Source organism: Zootoca vivipara, chromosome 6, assembly GCF_963506605.1.
Source record: "Zootoca vivipara chromosome 6, rZooViv1.1, whole genome shotgun sequence".
In the NCBI taxonomy this organism is placed as follows: Eukaryota; Metazoa; Chordata; class Lepidosauria; order Squamata; family Lacertidae; genus Zootoca; species Zootoca vivipara.
In genome coordinates, this window is record NC_083281.1 from 87,650,697 (window position 1) to 87,669,405 (window position 18,709).

The following is an 18,709-nucleotide window of genomic DNA, read 5'->3' on the forward strand; positions in this document are numbered from 1 at the left end:
ATTGGGGGGTGGGGGTGGCCTTGAGCTACAGGGTAGGCAATTTCAAAAGTCTATACCAGGCATGTCCAAAGTCCGTTTGGGGGCCTAAAATAAAAAGCTCAACAACTTTGGAGTAAAAACAAAATAAAAAATTCCTTCCAGTAGCACCTTAAGAGACCAACTAAGTTTGTCATTGGTATGAGCTTTCATGTGCATGCACACAAAAGCTCATACCAATGACAAACTTAGTTGGTCTCTTAAGGTGCTACTGGAAGGAATTTTTTTTATTTTGTTTCAACGACGTCAGACCAACACGGCTATCTACCTGTAACTAGAACTTTGGAGTAAAATTGTAAAAAAAAGCTCTAGAACTGTGGTCGGCCGTCACGCATGTTCACTTCATCAAATCTGGCCCTCTTTGAAAAAAGGTTTGGGCACCCCTGGTCTATACAGTGGACCCTCTGGTTACATTACCTTCAGGTAATGTAATCTTCGGTTTGTGAACGTGGCAAACCCGGAAGTGGGTTTGCCGCTCATGCATGCGCAGAAGCAGGTCCTCCAGTTACGAAATCTTCTGCAACTGGAGGAACCACTGTATAACAGCTTGCACACCAATATTCTGGGTTCCTCCTCCTTCCTGCATGGGGTGTGTGTATGTGAGCACCCTGTTGCAACAGTTTAATAAAAATCAGGCTTACTAGCTGCTTTGCTTCTCAATATTCGCTCGTTGGCCTCTGTTGTTTTCTCCTACCAATAGGGAGCCCACTTAAGGACTCTATACAGGCTCTTATATACCCCATAAAGAAAAAGGAGCAGTTTTTTCTTATAACACTGTCTATTTGCTATTTTGTCCACCTTGAGCTAGTTTCTAGCTGAATGAATATGACCTGCTTGAGAAATGATTGTTTATGTCAGCGTTTCTCAACCACTGTTCCGCGGCACACTAGTGTGCCGCGAGACGCTGGCTGGTGTGCCGCGACGTGCGACGACGAGAAGGGCGATTTGCATTGTCACGTGCCTGGCGGCCGCCAATAAACAACACTAACCCGCCGGAAAGCAATATTTGGCAAGTGTTTCTTACAGTCATAATTATAATATAGGGCGGCACAGAGTTAAATTTTTTAACTTTTTAAATAGTGGTGTGCCTCGTGATTTTTTTCACGGAACAAGTGTGCCATGGCCCAAAAAAGGTTGAGAAACACTGGTTTATGTTGTCTATTTCCTGATTCATAGCTTCACTTTTGCAGGATTGTTCATTCACTATCTGTGCAGAACTCCATTCTTTCCAACAGGAGGCAATAATCAAACTTGGCTGGCATGTGGGGTTAGCGTGATATTAGCCATTTAGAGGCCAGGATCTTTGTTCATGCCTTCCAGGTCACGTTGAAGGTAAAGTCTGGTACCAGGGTGTTCTGAACCGTAGACCCAGAGGAGGGCTCGTGGGAGTGGCTGGGTGAAGGTATGACGAAGAAGGAGGCCAAAGACGAGAGAATGATCTGTTCCAGTGCTTTATTAAGAAATGTATAGGCTTACAGGAAGCCAGATCTCCTGGCCTTCTCTTGCAGAGAGGAGGGCAGACACAGCAGCAAGGAGATGGCCTGTCCACACCCAAGCTAAAGTGAATACATTCTGCATATGCAAAGCAGCATGCCCAACTCTCTAGAGACTGTGATCTACTCCCAGTATATTGAGCTTTTTTTGGGGAAGGAGTGACAGCTTCTGGGGGGGGGGAGTCGGAGTCACCATACAAATAAGGCGGTATGAAATAAGGTTTTTCAGTCACTGCTGGAATGCTCTGGTGGATCGAGGTAGCAATTGTCATCTGGCATTGGTGGTGGGTGAAGTGTGATGCTGCTTTGCAACACCCTCATTCCACCCCGGAATGGCTGCCTGTCTTCACTTGGGCCTTGCTCTGGGAAGAGGAAATTAAGGAGCCTGGAATAGGCTTTCTCCTGCCGTTTGTGTTCAAAGAGGATATGACGGACACCTTGAGGGTAGTTGTGAAAAGCGTGTGAAACCTGGAGAGGAGAGAGAAAGGAGGGGGCTGCTGGGTCTGGGGGAGGTTGCAGAGAGAAAACTACCCCTTCCAGGATACAACCTCTCCCCCACAGCGGTGGCTGGAGGGGCAGAAGGGGTGTGTGTGTGTGTGTGGAAGCCAACAGTTGGGAAGTCAGCGCCAAGGAGAGGCTGTGGCAGTCAACCAAGTCTAGTTTTGTCCCAATTCTCTTGCCTAATGTTAAGCAAGAGGAGGAAGCTCACAGGTAGTCAACCAGCTGAGCTGCTTGTCAGTAAGACACTTTGAGGTTTTCCACAATCTAGTGGTATATCTCTTTTATGAAATATTTACACAAGAAGTTGCTGCGACCCCTTTCACCCTCATAGACCACCCTCCACTAATTTAACAAAGCTTCCATTTTCTCCTCAGGCTCAGCTCACCAGAAACCAGTATGACACACCAGCTTCTTCATATTGATATTCTTCAAGGACTTCAGAGTCTGCGGACAACAGCTTCACAGTCAGTTTATAGTGTGAACCAGGCTTTCTTGAAAAGCTGTTTTTGGTGCGGGGGAAGAGAAATTATATGAGCCTGGGACAAATTGAGATCCAGCTGGACACATCAACCAACACTCTTTCTGCCACTACAACATGGTGATTGAGAGAGATCTTGGCATTGCTTTTTTCCAAAAAAATGTTTAGGGGTACTCTCATTTTGACTCAATAAAATCACCATGTTATAGTTCAAATCGGGAAAAATAAATACAGTAAATGGACAAAAGTACAAAGAACATGTATTACTTCATATAACACAGCTGACGATACACCGTGCTAGAGAAGAAACTACATTTTTTTAGGTTCTTCCCCTGATAGAGCCACAAAATGTTTAGGGGTATGTGTACCCCTGCGTCCCCCCAGAAAAAAGCACTGGATCCTGGTACCTGCATTTTTATATTTCTGGGTATCTTTGGTCAGGGAAGTGAAGAGACTAAATATTAGGAAGTGTCTTGTTAACCTTCAAAATAAAACTAAAAGATGGATCCCCAGTGCCTTCCTGATTAACACATCTGGTAACTAATTTGGACTGGATGCTACTCTAAATAAGCGAATTGCAATCCCTAATGCAGGAAAGGGCTGTATGCTTGGCATACAGAAGGTCTCTTGTTCAACTCTTGGCATCTCCAGTTAAGACTGGGAATGTCCTCGGCCTGAAACCCTTGATAACCACTGCCCTCTCTGTGCCACCTTGGAAGTGATGGCCAATGGCAGCCTTCATTCATCCAGACAGCTGCCCCTGGGGCTGAAGCCTAGGTCCAAGCAGACCCTTCCCTCTGCCTCTAATTCACTGACCACATCAATCCTTGGGATCTCACAGATGCTGAGAACTTTGTTTGGGGTGTCCCCCCTCCCTATGCCCCAACCAGGACAGGACACTTGGCACTCACAAGTCCTTCACGACAATCAAAGGTCTGGCTTGATCCATCAGTTCGTCCCAGTAGCCCTCGTCCTTCAAGGTGATGAGCTGAGACTTGCTGCAAGACCTGAGACATTAAGGGACACCATCACTACTCCCACACCACCATCACTACTTCACAGCATTGGGGGATGTGGGTGGTGCTCTGGTCTAAACCACCGAGTCTTTTGGGCTTGCTGATCTGAAGGTTGGCGGTTCGAATCCCCACAACGGGGTGAGCTCCCGTTGCTCTGTCCCAGCTCCTGCCAACCTAGCAGTTTGAAAGCATGCCAGTGCAAGTAGAGAAATAGATACCGCAGCAGCGGGAAGGTAAACACTGTTTCTGTGTGCTCTGGCTTCCGTCACAGTGTCCCGTTGCAAAAGAAGCGGTCTAGTCCTGCTGGCCACATGACCTGGAAAGCTGTCTCTGGACAAACACCGGCTCTCTTGGCCTGAAAGCGAGATGAGCGCTGAAACCCCATAGTCGCCTTTGACTGGACTTAACTGTCCAGGGGTCCTTGACCTTGACCTTTAACCCACAGCATTTGAACCACATGTTCTAAGAGGCAATCATAGGCCACCTCCAGCTCCCTAGAAAGTTTGCCCTCTCCTACACAGAGGCAAGGAATGATGGCCTGCTAGGAACCCTTTTTATAGAAAGCCACTGGGGGCCTAGCTCTCCCCACTCCCCACAACAACAAAAAGAACAGCTCATTATAGGATTTGGTGATGCAAATTGCTCCATCTTTTTGTGACCATTGCATTTTTATGGGTTTTATTTATTGAGGGGGTGTGTGCTCTCCTTATGCAGAATACAGTGTGAAGCACAAGATCCCGCACCAGGGCAAAGGAAAACTCATCGTTAAGTGGATTTGAGTTAAGACAATGATAGGTTCCTCACCCGTTACGTGCAGCAAACCATTTGTAGAGCTGAACAGGAGCATCTTCATCATTCTCCCAATAAGTACCCATTTGATAATGGTTGATTCTTGCACGGACGACTATTGAGTCTCCTATGGACAGTTCCTCAGTTTCCCAGTGGCCCTAGGCAGGTTTCTGGATTTCCCAGGAGTCCAGACCATCTGACGCAGCGTGCGTGATGGGGAAAATGAAGGGAGAGACTTTGAGTGCATGGAAGCAGCCCGTGGGTTAGAAAGAAAACAAGAATGACTTAGGCCACTTTCAGACTGTCACTGTTTCCAAGAGGGACTCAATTGAATAATGGCAAGGTCAGAGTCTCAGATTTAGGCTGGTTTGGCGATCGTGTGCAAGCAACACATCACAACAACAAAATCAGACTTCTTGACGCAATGCCATAAAACCTCCCCACAAATGAATTTGCTCTATAGATAGCCAGTATTATTAAATGTGGGGCAAACAATCAGGATGAAGGGGCAAAAATCAGGCAGTCATTATTACCTTGGGTCCATTAATTCCAACAGGTCTACTCCGAGGAGCAGGTGTAGGGAAACGTTGGCCCTCCAGATGTTGCTAAACTACAATTTCCATCATCCTGGGCCATTTCTCTTGCTTGCTGGGGTGGACTGGAGTTGTAGTTCAGCAACCTCTCGGTTCCCACACCTGGAAAAAACAAGGTGCTTGGCTATTTAGAATATGCAATTATTTATATACATATGGTACAATGTTTGTGTGTGTGCGTGCGTAGAGCTAGCTACCTAGAAGATAGACGGCTGGGCTATAACTGGTTTTCAAGGCCATCGCGAGGCCTTGCAGATTATCGCTGCTACTGCCAGCACGTACCACAGTCATGGCAAGCTGTTTTTACCGCTACTGCTCCTTCTGTCTCCAAACAGGCCTGCTGGCGATCTGGCAGTCGCGCCGCACTTTGGATTGTCCTGAATACCACCATTTGGTAGCCAAGCCCAAAGCCCAAAGTCCTGTCGGGATGCATTTTGGCTTGCTTGCTTATGAAACTAAGTTTGTGATGATTGATAATATTGTCCTTTATCCATTTTAGACCACTAAGTAGTAGCAGTTGCCAGGACATTGTCCTGATCGCCTCTGTATACAGTAGTTCCATCCTTATTTCAGACATTGTGGTAGATTGCAGTGATGGCGAACCTATGGCACGTATGCCAGAGAGGGCACTTGGAGCCCTTTCTCCTGGCCACTTCCGTGGTGGTGGTGGGGAAGGGGTAGAGGAAGGCTCTCCTCCTGCAGGAAACTGCTGCTCTGTCAAGACTGCAGCTCTGCCTACCTGCGATATGATCAGCTGTTCCACGGGGTTGGGGTGGGGGGAGAAGGAGGAGGAGAGGAGGGCTTGCATGGCGCTCTGTCCAAAGCATCTCTATTTTCCCAGATAAACGGGGACATACCTTGGCCATCAGGGTTCCTGATTAAGTTCTTCTTTAGGCGGGAGAAAATGTAGAAAGCCAATGGCTGTGGAGAAGAGTCATGGTCCCTTTTCTGGAACTTGCGCTTCCACAGAACCGGCAGGTCTACCAAGTCCCGCCACTGAGAGCAGACCAGCCGGCAATTGCAAATGAGGTCACATGCTGGAACCATGATGAAGATATCCAACAGAAGGTTTTCGGGCAAATTTTCTATGTTTGCTGCCATCTCCCCTTCAATGAGGTCTCAGCCGCCTGAAGAGATGAACCACGAAAGAAAGGAGCAAGGGGAAGGGGCAAATATACTAGATCTGTGAGTGGGCAGAGGCAAGAACAAGCGGGGTACTGCGACAAAATGTTGCAGCATTAAGTGCTTCAGTTTAGCTGCTTTATACCTAGTCAGACCCCCTATTGATCCATCTAGCTTAGCATTTCCCAACCCTGCTGCCCACAGACTCATGACCCCCTCCCCTATCTGGGTGCAGGAAGTGGAAAGCCATGCCATGCCATTAAGACTTGTGTCTCCTGTTCCTGGTTCACTTGGAGAAACTGACCTCCCAGTTTAATAGTGAGCAGCTATCACAAATCTCTCTGGCTCAGTGTCCATATTAAGGGCCAACATCCAGGGGTTGATGGGGCTTTGCCGCCCCATAGAATGTTTGAGGGAGCCTCCCCCCCCCCAAAAATTGAATTGCCATTCAAATGGTGTGCATGCACCGCATCATCATCAGCATCAGCATCATTTATTGAATTTATATACCGCCCTATACCTGTAGGTCTCAGATCACAGAATATAAATTAAAAATAAAAGCAATAACCCAGTAATAACTCCTTTAAAAGAGCCACATTTTAAAAGGGGATGGGATGTTGATCAGGTCAACCAAAGGCCTGGCATCTAAAGGAACGTTTTTGCCTGGCATCTAAAGGTGTATAATGAAGGTGCCAGGCAAACCTCCCTGGGCAGAGCATTCCACATTCCCTGCAGAGGAGGCCCATTCTCATGTTGCCACCCTCCCGACCTCTCAAAGAGGAGGCCTCAGAAGATGATCTCAGGATCCGGGTAGGTTCACATGGAAAGAGGCGGTCCTTGAGGCATTGCATAATGTTGTTGATTATGCAGGGCAGGGCTTACCTGCCCCTCCCCCCACATTTTATTCAAGTTGGCACCAGGTGGAAGTGTGTGTTTAATCTTCACTCATACTAGTCTACCTTACCGGGGTGCCATTCCACAGAAGCTGCCTCTTTGCAAAGAGGGGTGTTTTGAGCATGTGCAGAGTTCTATCTGAGAGCCCAAGTACAAACGGGCTCCTGCCTGCTGCCCTTCCCAGATCCCGCCCCATTGTAAAGACCCACCTTCTGAAGAAACACCAAAGGACCTGAAAAGACTCTTTATGTATGCGACAGCTGCAAGGATGCTTTTTGCCCAGGGGTGGAAATAAGAGAAAACTCCAACCAAAGAAGAATGGATAAACAAGATGGTGGACTATGCCAAAATGGCAAAACTGACCGGGAAGATCAGACACCAAGATGATAAGAAATTTTAGGAACGGGAAAAGTTTATAGAATACCTTAAAAGATCACTATAAACACTTAAAGACGATAGTCCCCACAACAACACTGCAAGGTAGGTCTGGCCCAGAGGCAGTGACTGGCCCCCAAGGCCACTCCATGAGCTTCACGGCTGAGTGGGGGATTCAAACCCGGGTCTCTCCCAGTCTGACACTCTAACCACTTCACTACCCTGCCTTTATGCTTCCCCAACTGCATGGAATGGAAACGAAGCCCCAAAAACACAGCAAGGCGCAAATGCAAATGCACAATAAAATGGATCTTTCAGAGGGGCACTATGTGTTAGTACTACTTCAGGGTAGGGTTCCCCCCCCTTTCCCCCTCACACCAGTCTTGTTCACACAACCACCGTAAATAGTTTCCCGGGACAGCGTCTTTCTAATCAATTTGACTCTGCAGGCCTTGTGCCAGGAGGAAAGAAAACTCAAAACCTAGGTTGGTGAACCAATAGCAATTAGACCTGATCCCAGAGAGCCATGGTTTGCAGCTAAGATTCCCCCCCCCAATTTAACAAACCAGGGCATATGAGGAAATCTTGAAGGAGCTGGGTCTGTTTAGCCTGGAAAAGAGGAGAATGAGAGGAGATTGGATAGCCATCTTCCAGTATTCTCAAGGGCTGTCACATGACAGATGGAGCAAGCTTGTTTTCTCCCACTCTGGAGGGTAGGACTCAAACCCATGGCTTCGAGTTACAAGAAAGGAGATTCCGACCAAATATCAGGAATAACTTTCTGGCAGTAAAAGTTGTTTTGACAGCAGAGCGGACTCCCTCAGGAGGTGGTGGACTCTCCTTCCTTGGAGGTTTTTAAGCAGAGCTTGAATGGCCATCTGCATTGAGATTCCTGCATTGCAGGGGGGTGGACTAGATGACCGTTGGGTCCCTTACAATTCTATGCTTTTATGGTAGATACAAAGTTAATCCAGGAAGCAGTGATTGTTTCCTTCACACGGTAGTTGGGAAGGATCGAAGGAGCCCTCAGAGGCACAGTCAAGGTAAACTGTTACCTGAGGTTCCCCATGATGTTGAAACTGTACCTTTAGCAAGCAAGAGCTTTCACTCTGCTTTTTGCCTCAGGGTAGTGTTCGCATATACAAATGCAGCCATGCAGATCTATGGCACAACTGCATTTGAAATGCTGTGTACCGTTCTGGTCGTGCCTCACCTCAAAAAGGATATTGGGAAAGGTCCATAAAAGGGCCACCCAAATGATCAATGGGAAAAGGCGAGCGAGAGGCGACATGACAGTTTATAAAACTACGTGTGGTGCAGAGAAAGCGGATGGAAGAAAGCTTGTTCTCCTTCTCTTAGAAAACCGGACGTTGCAGACATCCACTGAAGCTGAACGTTGGAAGATTCAGGACAGGTGAAATCAAGAACTTCTAGAGTTAAATTGTGGAACTCACTGCCACAGGAATCAGTGATGGCCACCCACTTGAAAGGCTTTTAAAAGACAGACTTATGGAGGAGAGGGCTATCGATGGCTGCTGGCCACAATGGCTCTGCTGCTCTGCCTCCGCCCGTTGCTGAATACCAGTTTCTAGGAATCACAAGTGGGGAGTTTTGCTGTTGCGCTCGGGTCCTTTTTGTGGGGTTCCCACAAAATGGGCCCCTGGTTAGCCGCTGTGAGAACAGGACGCTGGGCTGGGTGGACCATTGGCCTGATCCAGCAGGTTCTCCTCATGGCCTTTACTATATTCTACCACAGCTACAGCCAACATGGCGTCCTGCAGGTGGCCTCCAACTCCCCTCATTCTCAGCTATCACGGCCCAAGGGTCGGGAATGAGGGGAGTTGTAGTGCCTCAGCACCAGGAGGGCGCCATCTTGGCTGCCCCCTTTCTGAAAAATAAAGCAAAGTAAATAACTTTAATCGACTGTGCCACAACCATCTTGTTCATTTAAAACAGCCTCATGAACTGAAGCACTTCATAATTCTCCCATTTTCCTTCACGATTGTTGTTTAGGTCAGGAGAGCAATCTATGCCCCATGTCCATGTCTGAGGTAAAAAACCGAAAAACCTTAGCCGTGCCTTTTTATTTTATCTCCAGGTTGTCTCAGCTTAGCTACCCACAGTTGTTCTTTCATAATCACTGTGGAATTTGGTCTCTTGTGTGGTTAGGAGAGAAATGACCACAAATGTCTGGCTCGGCATCACATTTTACCTCAAATTTTACCTCAGAGTGTTATGGCGCAGGTCACGCTAACAGCGCTCCGCCTTGTCGGACAGCAGAAACAAATTCACACCTTCCTCTTTCCTTGTTGCAATAGCTCCCGGAAGATTATAAGGAGGTGGTGAGCTTTTATTTTAAAAGGACCAGTTTTTTTAAAAAACACTTTGGCGTGGTGAAAAGGAAAGTTGCACCTATGCAGTCAGGTGTTTGTTTGTTTTGCAAAGTGACTGTCCATGTATACAAAAAATAAAATAAAATACTGAGGTAAAGTGTGCGTAAGAATGTACAAGATAACGTGAATGGCATTCAAAAGTAGGGAACCCTGCTTGTGGGTTTTCCTTTGGGGCTTCTGGTCAGAGATTGTGAGAAGAGGAGGTTGTTTGGCCTGTCCCTATGTTCTCATGAAATGTAAGTATATGTGGAAAAATAAACATATTGGGGAAATTTAAAGAGTAGGGAACATAGGCTTCCCAAAAAAAAGTGGGGAGGACAGCATGCATAAATGTATATATTAGGAGAAATGGTGAGGAGAGATGGCGCAGCCTTAATGAACGAATGAATGACATTTGTAGCCACCAATCTTTTTCTCCAAGGAGCTCATGAAGGCGTCCATGATTCTCTCCCTCCTCCTTTTATCCACACAACCACCTAGATCAGAAGTGGGGAATTTCCCTGTGTGATTTTGGGCCAAGGTTACCCTATGGAGAAGGGAGGAGGAGTCTTTTGGGTGGGAGTGTGTCATGGTGCCTTTATTCATTTGCCCCATGGTTTGTTTCCTGCAAGTTCCGGTCTATTTGCTATTTTGTTCACCTTGGGCTAGTTTCTAGCTGAATGAACATGACCTGCATAAGAAATGAGTAACTATGTCGTCTATTTCCTGATTCATAGCTTCACTTTTGCAGGAAGATTCATTGACTGTCTGCGCAGAACTCCATTCTTTCCAACAGGAGGCGATAATCAAACTTTGCTGGCACGTGGGGTTAGCATGATATTAGCCATTAAGAGGCCAGGATCTTTGCTCATGCCTTCCAGGTCACGTTTAAGATTCTGAACCGTAGACCCAGAGGAGGCTCTGGGAGTGGCTGGGGTGCAGGTATGATGAATAAGGAAGCCAAAGACGCAAGAATGATCCCTTCTAGTGTTTTATTAAGAAATGTATAGGCTTACAGGAAGACAGGCAGCCAGATCTCCTGGCCTTCTCTTGCAGAGACGCGGGACAGACACTGCAGCAAGGAGATGGCTTGTCCACACCCAAGCAAAAGTGTATACATTCTGCATATGCAAAGTAGAATGCCTACAATTGCCTAGGACATCCCATTGCTCCACCTGTGCAGATGAGGTCTTGGGTAGCCAATACCAAAGTCTTACAAATAGTTCCCCTTCCTGGACTCAGAGCCCAGCACTCCAAGCCCACAGATAAGGACACCATCAATCCGAGCCAATTAGCTTGTATCAAAGCAAGTGAATATAAGCATATATGAGCCCATTTCTTTCTACAACAACTACCAATTTCTTGTGGTGTTATCTTGACTACCTAGATGGCATTAGCAGAGTTTCTGGAACCATTCACACACAGAGTTTCTGGAACCATTCACACACAGGGTTAAAATAGGGGGTCTCTTTTTAGATCAATCTATGCCAGTGTCACTGGTGCCAAGATCTGCAGCATTAAACCATAGAAAAGAAGTTCAGACTGCCACCCATCGTTACGATGTGCCCTATCCAATGGGGGTGGGGGAAGAGGACCCCTTGCTATCACAAAACCATCTTACTTAAAAAATAAAAGAGAGTCGGTTTTCACCAACCTCCTAGCCAGCCCATCTCTTGCCTTGTTTTCATATTGAGACATGCTTCTGAATCACGGATATGTAGAAACAGAACATCAAAAGATAACAGGTTGAGAGAACCAAAGAGCACCCAAAATCGAGGCCACAACCGGGTGCAAATTTTAGCAAATATGAGTGAAGGCATCCCTTCACGGCACTAAGGGGTGGGCAGCTTTTTACCAGTTATCGTACCACGAACAGGGCCGGATTTAGGTTTGATGAGGCCCATAGCTTTTGAAGGTAATGGGGCCATTTATATATCCAGCTGTCCTTTGTCAAAAACAAATTGTCACTGTTTTTTTGTGTTGAATATATGCTATATGGTAATTTTTGGACCTAATAGGTATCTAAAGCCATTTGTACATAACAAAATATGTATTTTATCAAAGTAATTGTTGAACTTATCTTATATTTTGGAAATGTACATCCAGGTTTTTTTCCTTTTAATTTTTTTTGGGGCCCCCCAAGAGAGTGGGGCCCTAAGCTATAGGTTGTTTAGCTTAAACATAAATCCGGCACTGACCATGAATCACAACTGGAATCAAAGTAAAAAATACCAGGCAATTCATCACTACTGGAATGTGGATTGGGGCAATCTAGTCGGAGTCAGAGTCGGAGTCGGAGTCAGAGTCATAGTCGTAGATGTGGCAGTAGTCGTAGGCGCAGTTGTACTTGTAGTTGTAGATATCGCTGTACTCGTGGTCGTAGTCATCCACTTCTACTGTTGATGGTGGGTCAAGTGTGATGCTGCTTTGCAACACCCTAATTCCACCCCAGGGTGGCTCCCTGTCTTCGCTTGGACTTTGCTCTTGGAGAAGGAACTCATGGAGGCTGGGACGACAGGCTTCTTTTTGCACTTTGTGTTCAAAGAGGATATGACGGACACCTCGAGGGTAGTTGTATAAAGTGTTCGAAACCTGGAGGAGGAGAAAGCGAGAGGGCTGCTGGGTCTGGGGGAGGTTGCAGAGAGGAAACTACCCCTTCCAGGATGGAACCTCTCCTCCCACAGCAGTGGCTGGAGGGGCGGAAGCCAACAGTAGGGGGAGCCGGAGCCAAGGAGAGGCAGAGGCTGACCAGTTTTGACCCCATTCTCCTCTTGCCTGAGGAGCAAACTACCTGCGAGCAAAAGGAGGAAGCTCGCAGGTAGTCAACCAGCTGAGCTGCTTGTCAGCAAGACACTTTGAGGTTTTTTTACAATCTAGTGGTAGGGACCCAGGTGGCGCTGTGGGTTAAACCACAGAGTCTAGGACTTGCTGATCAGAAGGTCGGTGGTTCGAATCCCTGCAACGGGGTGAGCTCCCGTTGCTCGGTCCCAGCTCCTGCCCACCTAGCAGTTCGAAAGCACATCAAAGTGCAAGTAGATAAATAGGGACCGCTCCGGCGGGAAGGTAAACGGCGTTTCCGTGTGCTGCTCTGGTTCGCCAGAAGCAGCTTTGTCATGCTGGCTACATGACCCGGAAGCTGTCTGCGGACAAACGCCGGCTCCCTCCGCCTATAGAGCGAGATGAGTGCCGCAAACCCAGCGTCGGACACGACTGGACCTGATGGTCAGGGCCCCCTTTACCATTTACAATCCAGTGGTATATATCTTTTATGAAATATTTACACGAGAAGGCCTGCACGTCGTAGCAGGCGGAGGTGGCTGGGACCACTTTCACCCTCATAGATCACCCTCCACTAATTTAACAAAGTTTGTATTTTCAAATCAGGCTCAGCTCACCAGAAACCACGATGACACACAAACGTTTTCATACTGATGTTCTTCAAGGACTTCAGAGTCTGCAGACAGCAGCTTCACGCTCTGTTTATAGCGTAAGCCAGGCCCACTTGAAAATCTGTATTAGGTGGAGGGGGGAGAGAAACTATGTATATGAGCCAGGGACAAATTGAGATCCAGCTGGGCACACCAACCACCACTCTTTCTGTCACTACAACATGGTGATTGAGAGAGATCTTGGCAGTGCTTTTTTTCAAAAAAAAAAAATGTTTAGGGGTACTCCGCTTTTGACTCAATAAAATCACCATTTTATAGTTCACATCAGGAAAAATAAATGCAGTAAATGGACAAAAGCACAAAGAACATGTATTGCTTAATTTTACACAGCTGACGATTCACCGTGCTAGAGAGGAAACTAATTTTTTTTAGTTTCTTCTCCAGTTAGATTTACAAAATGTTTGTGGGTATGTGTACCCCTGTGTCCCCCCAGAAAAAAAGATCTTGGCACCTGCATTTTTATATTTCTGGGTATCTTTGGTCAGGGAAGTGAAGAGACTCAATATTAGGAAGTGTCTTGGTTAACATTCAAAATAAAACTAAAAGATGGGTCCCAGTGCTTTCCTGATTAACACATCTGGTAACCAATTTGGACTGGGTGCCACTTTAAATAAGTGTAGACAAACTGCAATCCCTAATGGGCAGTAGCTCAGTGGTTAGAGCATCTGCTTTGCATGCAGAAGTTCTCTTCTTCAATCCTTGGCATCTCCAACTAAGACTGGGAATGCGCCCTGCCTGAAACTCTTGAGAACCACTGCCCTCTCTGTGCTGCCATGGAAGTGATGGCCAATGGCCACCTTCATTCCTCTATACAACTGCCCTGGGACTGAAGCATAGGTCCAAGGAGACCCTCCCCTCTGCCTCCAACTCACTGACCACATCTATCCTTGGGATCTCACAGATGCTGAGAACTTTGGGGTGTCCACCCTCCCTATGCCCCAGCGAGGACATGATAATTGGAGGGCTTCTGGTCCAGCGCCAGTGCCGTCCGGCGGGGTTTGCCTTGAGCTCTGAGGCAACCCGTCTTCACGAGGGGGGGGGAGGGCAGCAAGAGCGATGCTGCGCCCCTTAGAGCCCCGGGTCGAGCGTCCCGGGCATGAAGATAGCTCAGCAGTCCCCCATTTTTACTCCCCCAATCCTCTGGTTGTCTCAGAAGAGCGCCGGAGTAAGAAGGGTAGAAATTGCGGGGGCCATCTTTGAGTGACATCGCTACCTCGCGGAGAGAAGCTCCGAAACAGGAAACTTTTCTTTTTAGTCATTTCCCTTTCTTCTTCTTTTTTCTTCTTTTTTAGTATAAATTTAAAAAGTGCATTTGGATAAATAGTTGGGTGGACACTCTCCTCCTTTCTGCCTTGTTATCCTGGAGCTCCCTGGTGGCAGAAGGGGGCACTGGGGCGAGGGAGAGGGAGGAGGGCACAAATCCAACTATAAAATGGACCACCTTCGGCTGTCTACTTGCACGGGACTCTCTCGTGGCAGGAGAGGGCCAGTGGAGGGGGTGGTGGAAAGAAGGTGGAGAATATGTTATGTGCGTATTGTTTTGTAATGTGTAAAATCAATAAAAATTATTATTATTATTATTATTTAAAAAGGACAGGACACTTGGCACTCACAAGTCATCCACCACAATCATGGGTCTGGCTTCATCCATCAGTTCGTCCCAGTAGCCCTCGTCCTTCAAGGTGATGAGCTGAGACTTGCTGCAGGGCCTAAGACATTAAGGAAACACCATCACTACCCCCAAATCACCATCACTACCACACAGCATTGGGGGATGCAGGTGGTGCTGTGGTCTAAACCACTGAGTCTCTTGGGCTTGCCGATCAGAAGGTTGGCGGTTCGAATCCCCGCTGGCCACATAACCCAGAAAGCTGTCTGTGGACAAACGCCGGCTCACCTCGGCCTGAAAGCAAGATGAGCACTGCAACCCCATAGTCACCTTTGACTGGACTTAACCATCCAGGGGTCCTTGACCTTGACCTTTAACCCACAGCATCTGGACCATGTGTTCTAAGAGGCTCAGCAACTGGCAATCGTGGGTCACTTCCAGCTCCCTGGAAAGAAAGTTTGCCCCCTCCTACGCAGAGGCAAGAAATGATGGCCTGCTAGCAACCCTTTTTAGGGAAAGCCACGAAGGGCCTGGCTCTCACCACTCCCCACAACACCATACAAAAAACAACAACAACAACCCAGCTCATTTGATAGGATTTGGTGATGCAAATTGCTCCTCCTTTTTCTGACCATTGCATTTTAATGAGTTATATTTATTGAGGGGTGGGTGGGGCTTGCCATATGCAGAATACAGTGTGAAGCACAAGAACCCGCACCAGCACAAATGAAAACTCCCTTTCCTTATCTTTAAGTGGATTTGAGTTCAGACAATGATTGGTTCCTCACCCGTTACGTGCAGCGAAGCATTTGTAGAGCTGAACAGGAGCATCTTCACCTCTCTCCCCAAGAATGCCGAATTCAAAAGGTTTGATTATCCCACTGACTGTTATTGAGTCTTCTTTGGACAGTTCCTCAGTTTCCCAGTGGCCCTCGGCAGGTGTCTGGATTTGGGTGTCTGGATTTGGGTGTCTGCCAGGTGTCTGCCAGGTGTCCAGGCCATCTGACGCAGCACATGTGGTAGGGAAACAGAAAATGAAGGGAGAGGCTTTGAGTGCATGGAAGCAGCCCATGGGTTAGAAAGAAAACAAGAATGACTTAGGCCACCTTCATACTGTCACTGTTTCCAAGAGGGACTCAGTTGCATAATGGCAAGTTCAGGTTCTCAGATTTAGGCTGGTTTGGTGATTGTGTGCAAGAAGCCCACATCTCAACAAAATCAGACTTATTGACGCAATGCCATACGACCTCCCCACAAATGAATTTGCTCAATAAATAGCCAGTTTCCTTAAATGTGGGGCAAACAATCAGGATGAACGGTCAAAAAACAGGCAGTCCAGAAATGACCGTAGTTAAATTATCACCCTTAGTTTGCATGATTAAATATTAGACACCCTGAAGTTAACTGACATTATTACCTTGGGTCCATTAATTCCAACAGGTCTCCTCTGAGTAACAGGTAGGTGTAGGGAAACTTTGGCACCCCACATGTTGCTAAACTACAATTTCCATCATGCTGGGCCATTTCTCTTGCTTGCTGCGATGGATGGGAGTTGTAGTTCAGCAACCTCTAGTTTTCTAGTTTTGGAAAAAACAAGTTGCTTGGCTATTTAGAATATGCAATTATTTATATAAATATGGTACAATGTGTGTTTGTCGAAGATAGATATAGATATATAGAGATAGATAGATGGGCTGGGCGATAACTGGATAATTGCAGATTGTCGCTGCTACTGCCAACACGTACCGCGGTCATGGCAAGCTGTTTCTGCCACTGCTGCTTCTTCTTCTACCTCCTACCAGGCCAGTTGGTGATCTGTTAGTCCCAGATTATTTGTATTCACTATGACTCACCACCAAATTTTGGATCATCCTGAATACCACCATTTGGTAGCCAAGCCCAAAGTCCTGTTGGGATGCATTTTGGCTTGCGTGCTGATGAAACTGAGTGTGTGATGATTGAGAATATTGTCATTTATCCATTTTCGACCCCTAAGTAGTAGCAGTTGCCAGGACATTGTCCTGATCGCCTCTGCATATTTCCATCGTTATTTCAGATACTGTGGTAGATTGCAATATTTAACTGGTGACAAGATTGCAATGTTTAGCCGGTGATATTGTGAGGTTTAGCTGCTGATAACATTGCAGTGCTTAGTTGGTGAGTTATCGTGATGTTGAAAACCAGATATCGCCTGGCCCTTACACACACTGTGATTCGTGATATATCACCAGCTCAAAGATTATGAAAAAATTACCACCATCTGAACTTCAAACCAGTTTTGGACGATATATCCCCCCCCTTACTGTGCTAGATGAACCAATAATGTGACTCAGTGTAAGACACCTTCCTATGTTCCTAAAGGCTTTGTGATTCAGATTTCTGTCCAGGAGTGTTTTATTCTCCCAAATAAACGGGGACATACCTTGGCCATCAGGGTTCTTGATTAAGTTCTTCTCTAGGTGGGAGAAAATGTAGAAAGCCAATGGCTTTGGAGAAGAGTCGTGGTCCCTTTTCCGGAACTTGCGCTTCCACAGAACCGGCAGGTCTACCAAGTCCCGCCACTGAGAGCAGACCAGCCGGCAATTGCAAATGAGGTCACATGCTGGAACCATGATGAAGATATCCAACAGAAGGTTTTCGGGCAAATTTTCCATGTTTGCTGCCATCTCCCCTTCAATGAAGTCTCAGCCGCCTGAAGAGATGAACCACGAAAGAGAGGAGCAAGGGGAAGGGGCAAATATACTAGATCTGTGAGTGGGCAGAGGCAAGGACAAGCGGGGTACTGCGACAAAATGTTGCAGCATTAAGTGCTTCAGTTTAGCTGCTTTATACCTAGTCAGACCCCCTATTGATCCATCTAGCTTAGCATTTCCCAACCCTGCTGCCCACAGACTCATGACCCCCTCCCCTATCTGGGTGCAGGAAGTGGAAAGCCATGCCATGCCATTAAGACTTGTGTCTCCTGTTCCTGGTTCACTTGGAGAAACTGACCTCCCAGTTTAATAGTGAGCAGCTATCACAAATCTCTCTGGCTCAGTGTCCATATTAAGGGCCAACATCCAGGGGTTGATGGGGCTTCGCCGCCCCATAGAATGTTTGAGGGAGCCTCCCCCCCCCCAAAAAAATTGAATTGCCATTCAAATGGTGTGCATGCGCCGCATCATCATCATCATTTATTGAATTTATATACCACCCTATACCTGGAGTTCTCATACTAGATCTGTGAGTGGGCCAGAGGCAAGGACAAGCAGGGTACTGCAACAAAATGTTGCAGCATTAAGTACTTCAGTTCAGCTTCTTTATACGTAGTTAGACCCCCCCTTTTTTTAAATGTATTTTTATTAAAGATTTTCTTGGTTTACAAAAGTATGTGCAATATCTCTGTCTTTCCCCCCCCCCCAAGTAACATTTTTAAAGATAAGTTTAATTTGTTGAGACATTAGGAAGAAAAGGGGGAGAGAGATGGAGGGGCAGAGTTGGGTTTTATTCAAGTTAGCTGGCATTTTATTCAAGTTAGCACCCCTGTCAGGGTCAATAAATTTTTTTTTAAAGGCGGTGTGTGTGTTCGATCTTCACTCATACTAGTCTACCTTGCAGGGGTGCCATTCCACAGAACCCACCTCTTTGCGAAGAGGGTGTTTTGGGCATGTGCAGAGTTCTATCTGAGAGCCCAAGTGCAAACGAACTCCTGCCGGCTGCCCTTCCCAGATCCTGCTCCATTGTAAAGACCCACCCACTGAAGAAATACCAAAGGACCTGAAAAGACTCTTTATGTATGCGACAGCTAAAGAGGGTGCTTTTTGCCCAGGGGTGGAAATAAGAGAAATTCCAACCAAAGAAGAATTGATAATCAAGATGGTGGACTATGCCGAAATGGCAAAACTGACCGGGAAGATCAGACACCAAGATGATAAGAAATTTAAGGAACGGGAAAAGTTTATAGAATACCTTAAAGATCACCTTAAAGATCACTGTTAACACT

The 18,709-nt window shown here is 46.7% G+C and overlaps 2 protein-coding genes across 2 annotated transcripts; both read right to left on the reverse strand.

The window, feature by feature from the left end:
- Positions 1-1,754: 1,754 nt before the first annotated feature.
- LOC118086844 (F-box only protein 44-like) lies at positions 1,755-6,037 on the reverse strand. The gene is made up of 4 exons (XM_060275218.1): positions 5,670-6,037; positions 3,420-3,515; positions 2,416-2,530; positions 1,755-1,997 (listed from the first exon to the last, which is right to left on the reverse strand). Exons 1-4 carry the CDS (start codon positions 6,005-6,007, stop codon positions 1,755-1,757), a joined length of 792 nt encoding a protein of 263 aa, XP_060131201.1. The 5' UTR covers positions 6,008-6,037.
- An 8,678-nt stretch (positions 6,038-14,715) lies between these two features.
- On the reverse strand, positions 14,716-17,424 carry LOC132592242 (F-box only protein 44-like). Its single transcript, XM_060275219.1, has 3 exons — positions 17,150-17,424; positions 15,516-15,729; positions 14,716-14,827 (listed from the first exon to the last, which is right to left on the reverse strand). The coding sequence occupies exons 1-3, from the start codon at positions 17,391-17,393 to the stop codon at positions 14,728-14,730; spliced, it is 558 nt and encodes a 185-aa protein (XP_060131202.1). The 5' UTR covers positions 17,394-17,424; the 3' UTR covers positions 14,716-14,727.
- Positions 17,425-18,709: the final 1,285 nt, after the last annotated feature.

Coding starts and splice junctions, on each gene's coding strand:
- LOC132592242 (XM_060275219.1), bottom strand. CDS start 17,393: ATGGCAGCAAACATGGAAAATTTGCCCGAAAACCTTCTGTTGGATATC. Junction 15,730..17,149: donor CAAGAACCCTGATGGCCAAG/GTATGTCCCCGT, acceptor GTGCTGCGTCAG/ATGGCCTGGACACCTGGCAG. Junction 14,828..15,515: donor TGCTTCGCTGCACGTAACGG/GTGAGGAACCAA, acceptor TTAATGTCTTAG/GCCCTGCAGCAAGTCTCAGC.
- LOC118086844 (XM_060275218.1), bottom strand. CDS start 6,007: ATGGCAGCAAACATAGAAAATTTGCCCGAAAACCTTCTGTTGGATATC. Junction 3,516..5,669: donor TCTCCCCCCACCCCAACCCC/GTGGAACAGCTG, acceptor TTAATGTCTCAG/GTCTTGCAGCAAGTCTCAGC. Junction 2,531..3,419: donor TTGATTGTCGTGAAGGACTT/GTGAGTGCCAAG, acceptor CACCAAAAACAG/CTTTTCAAGAAAGCCTGGTT.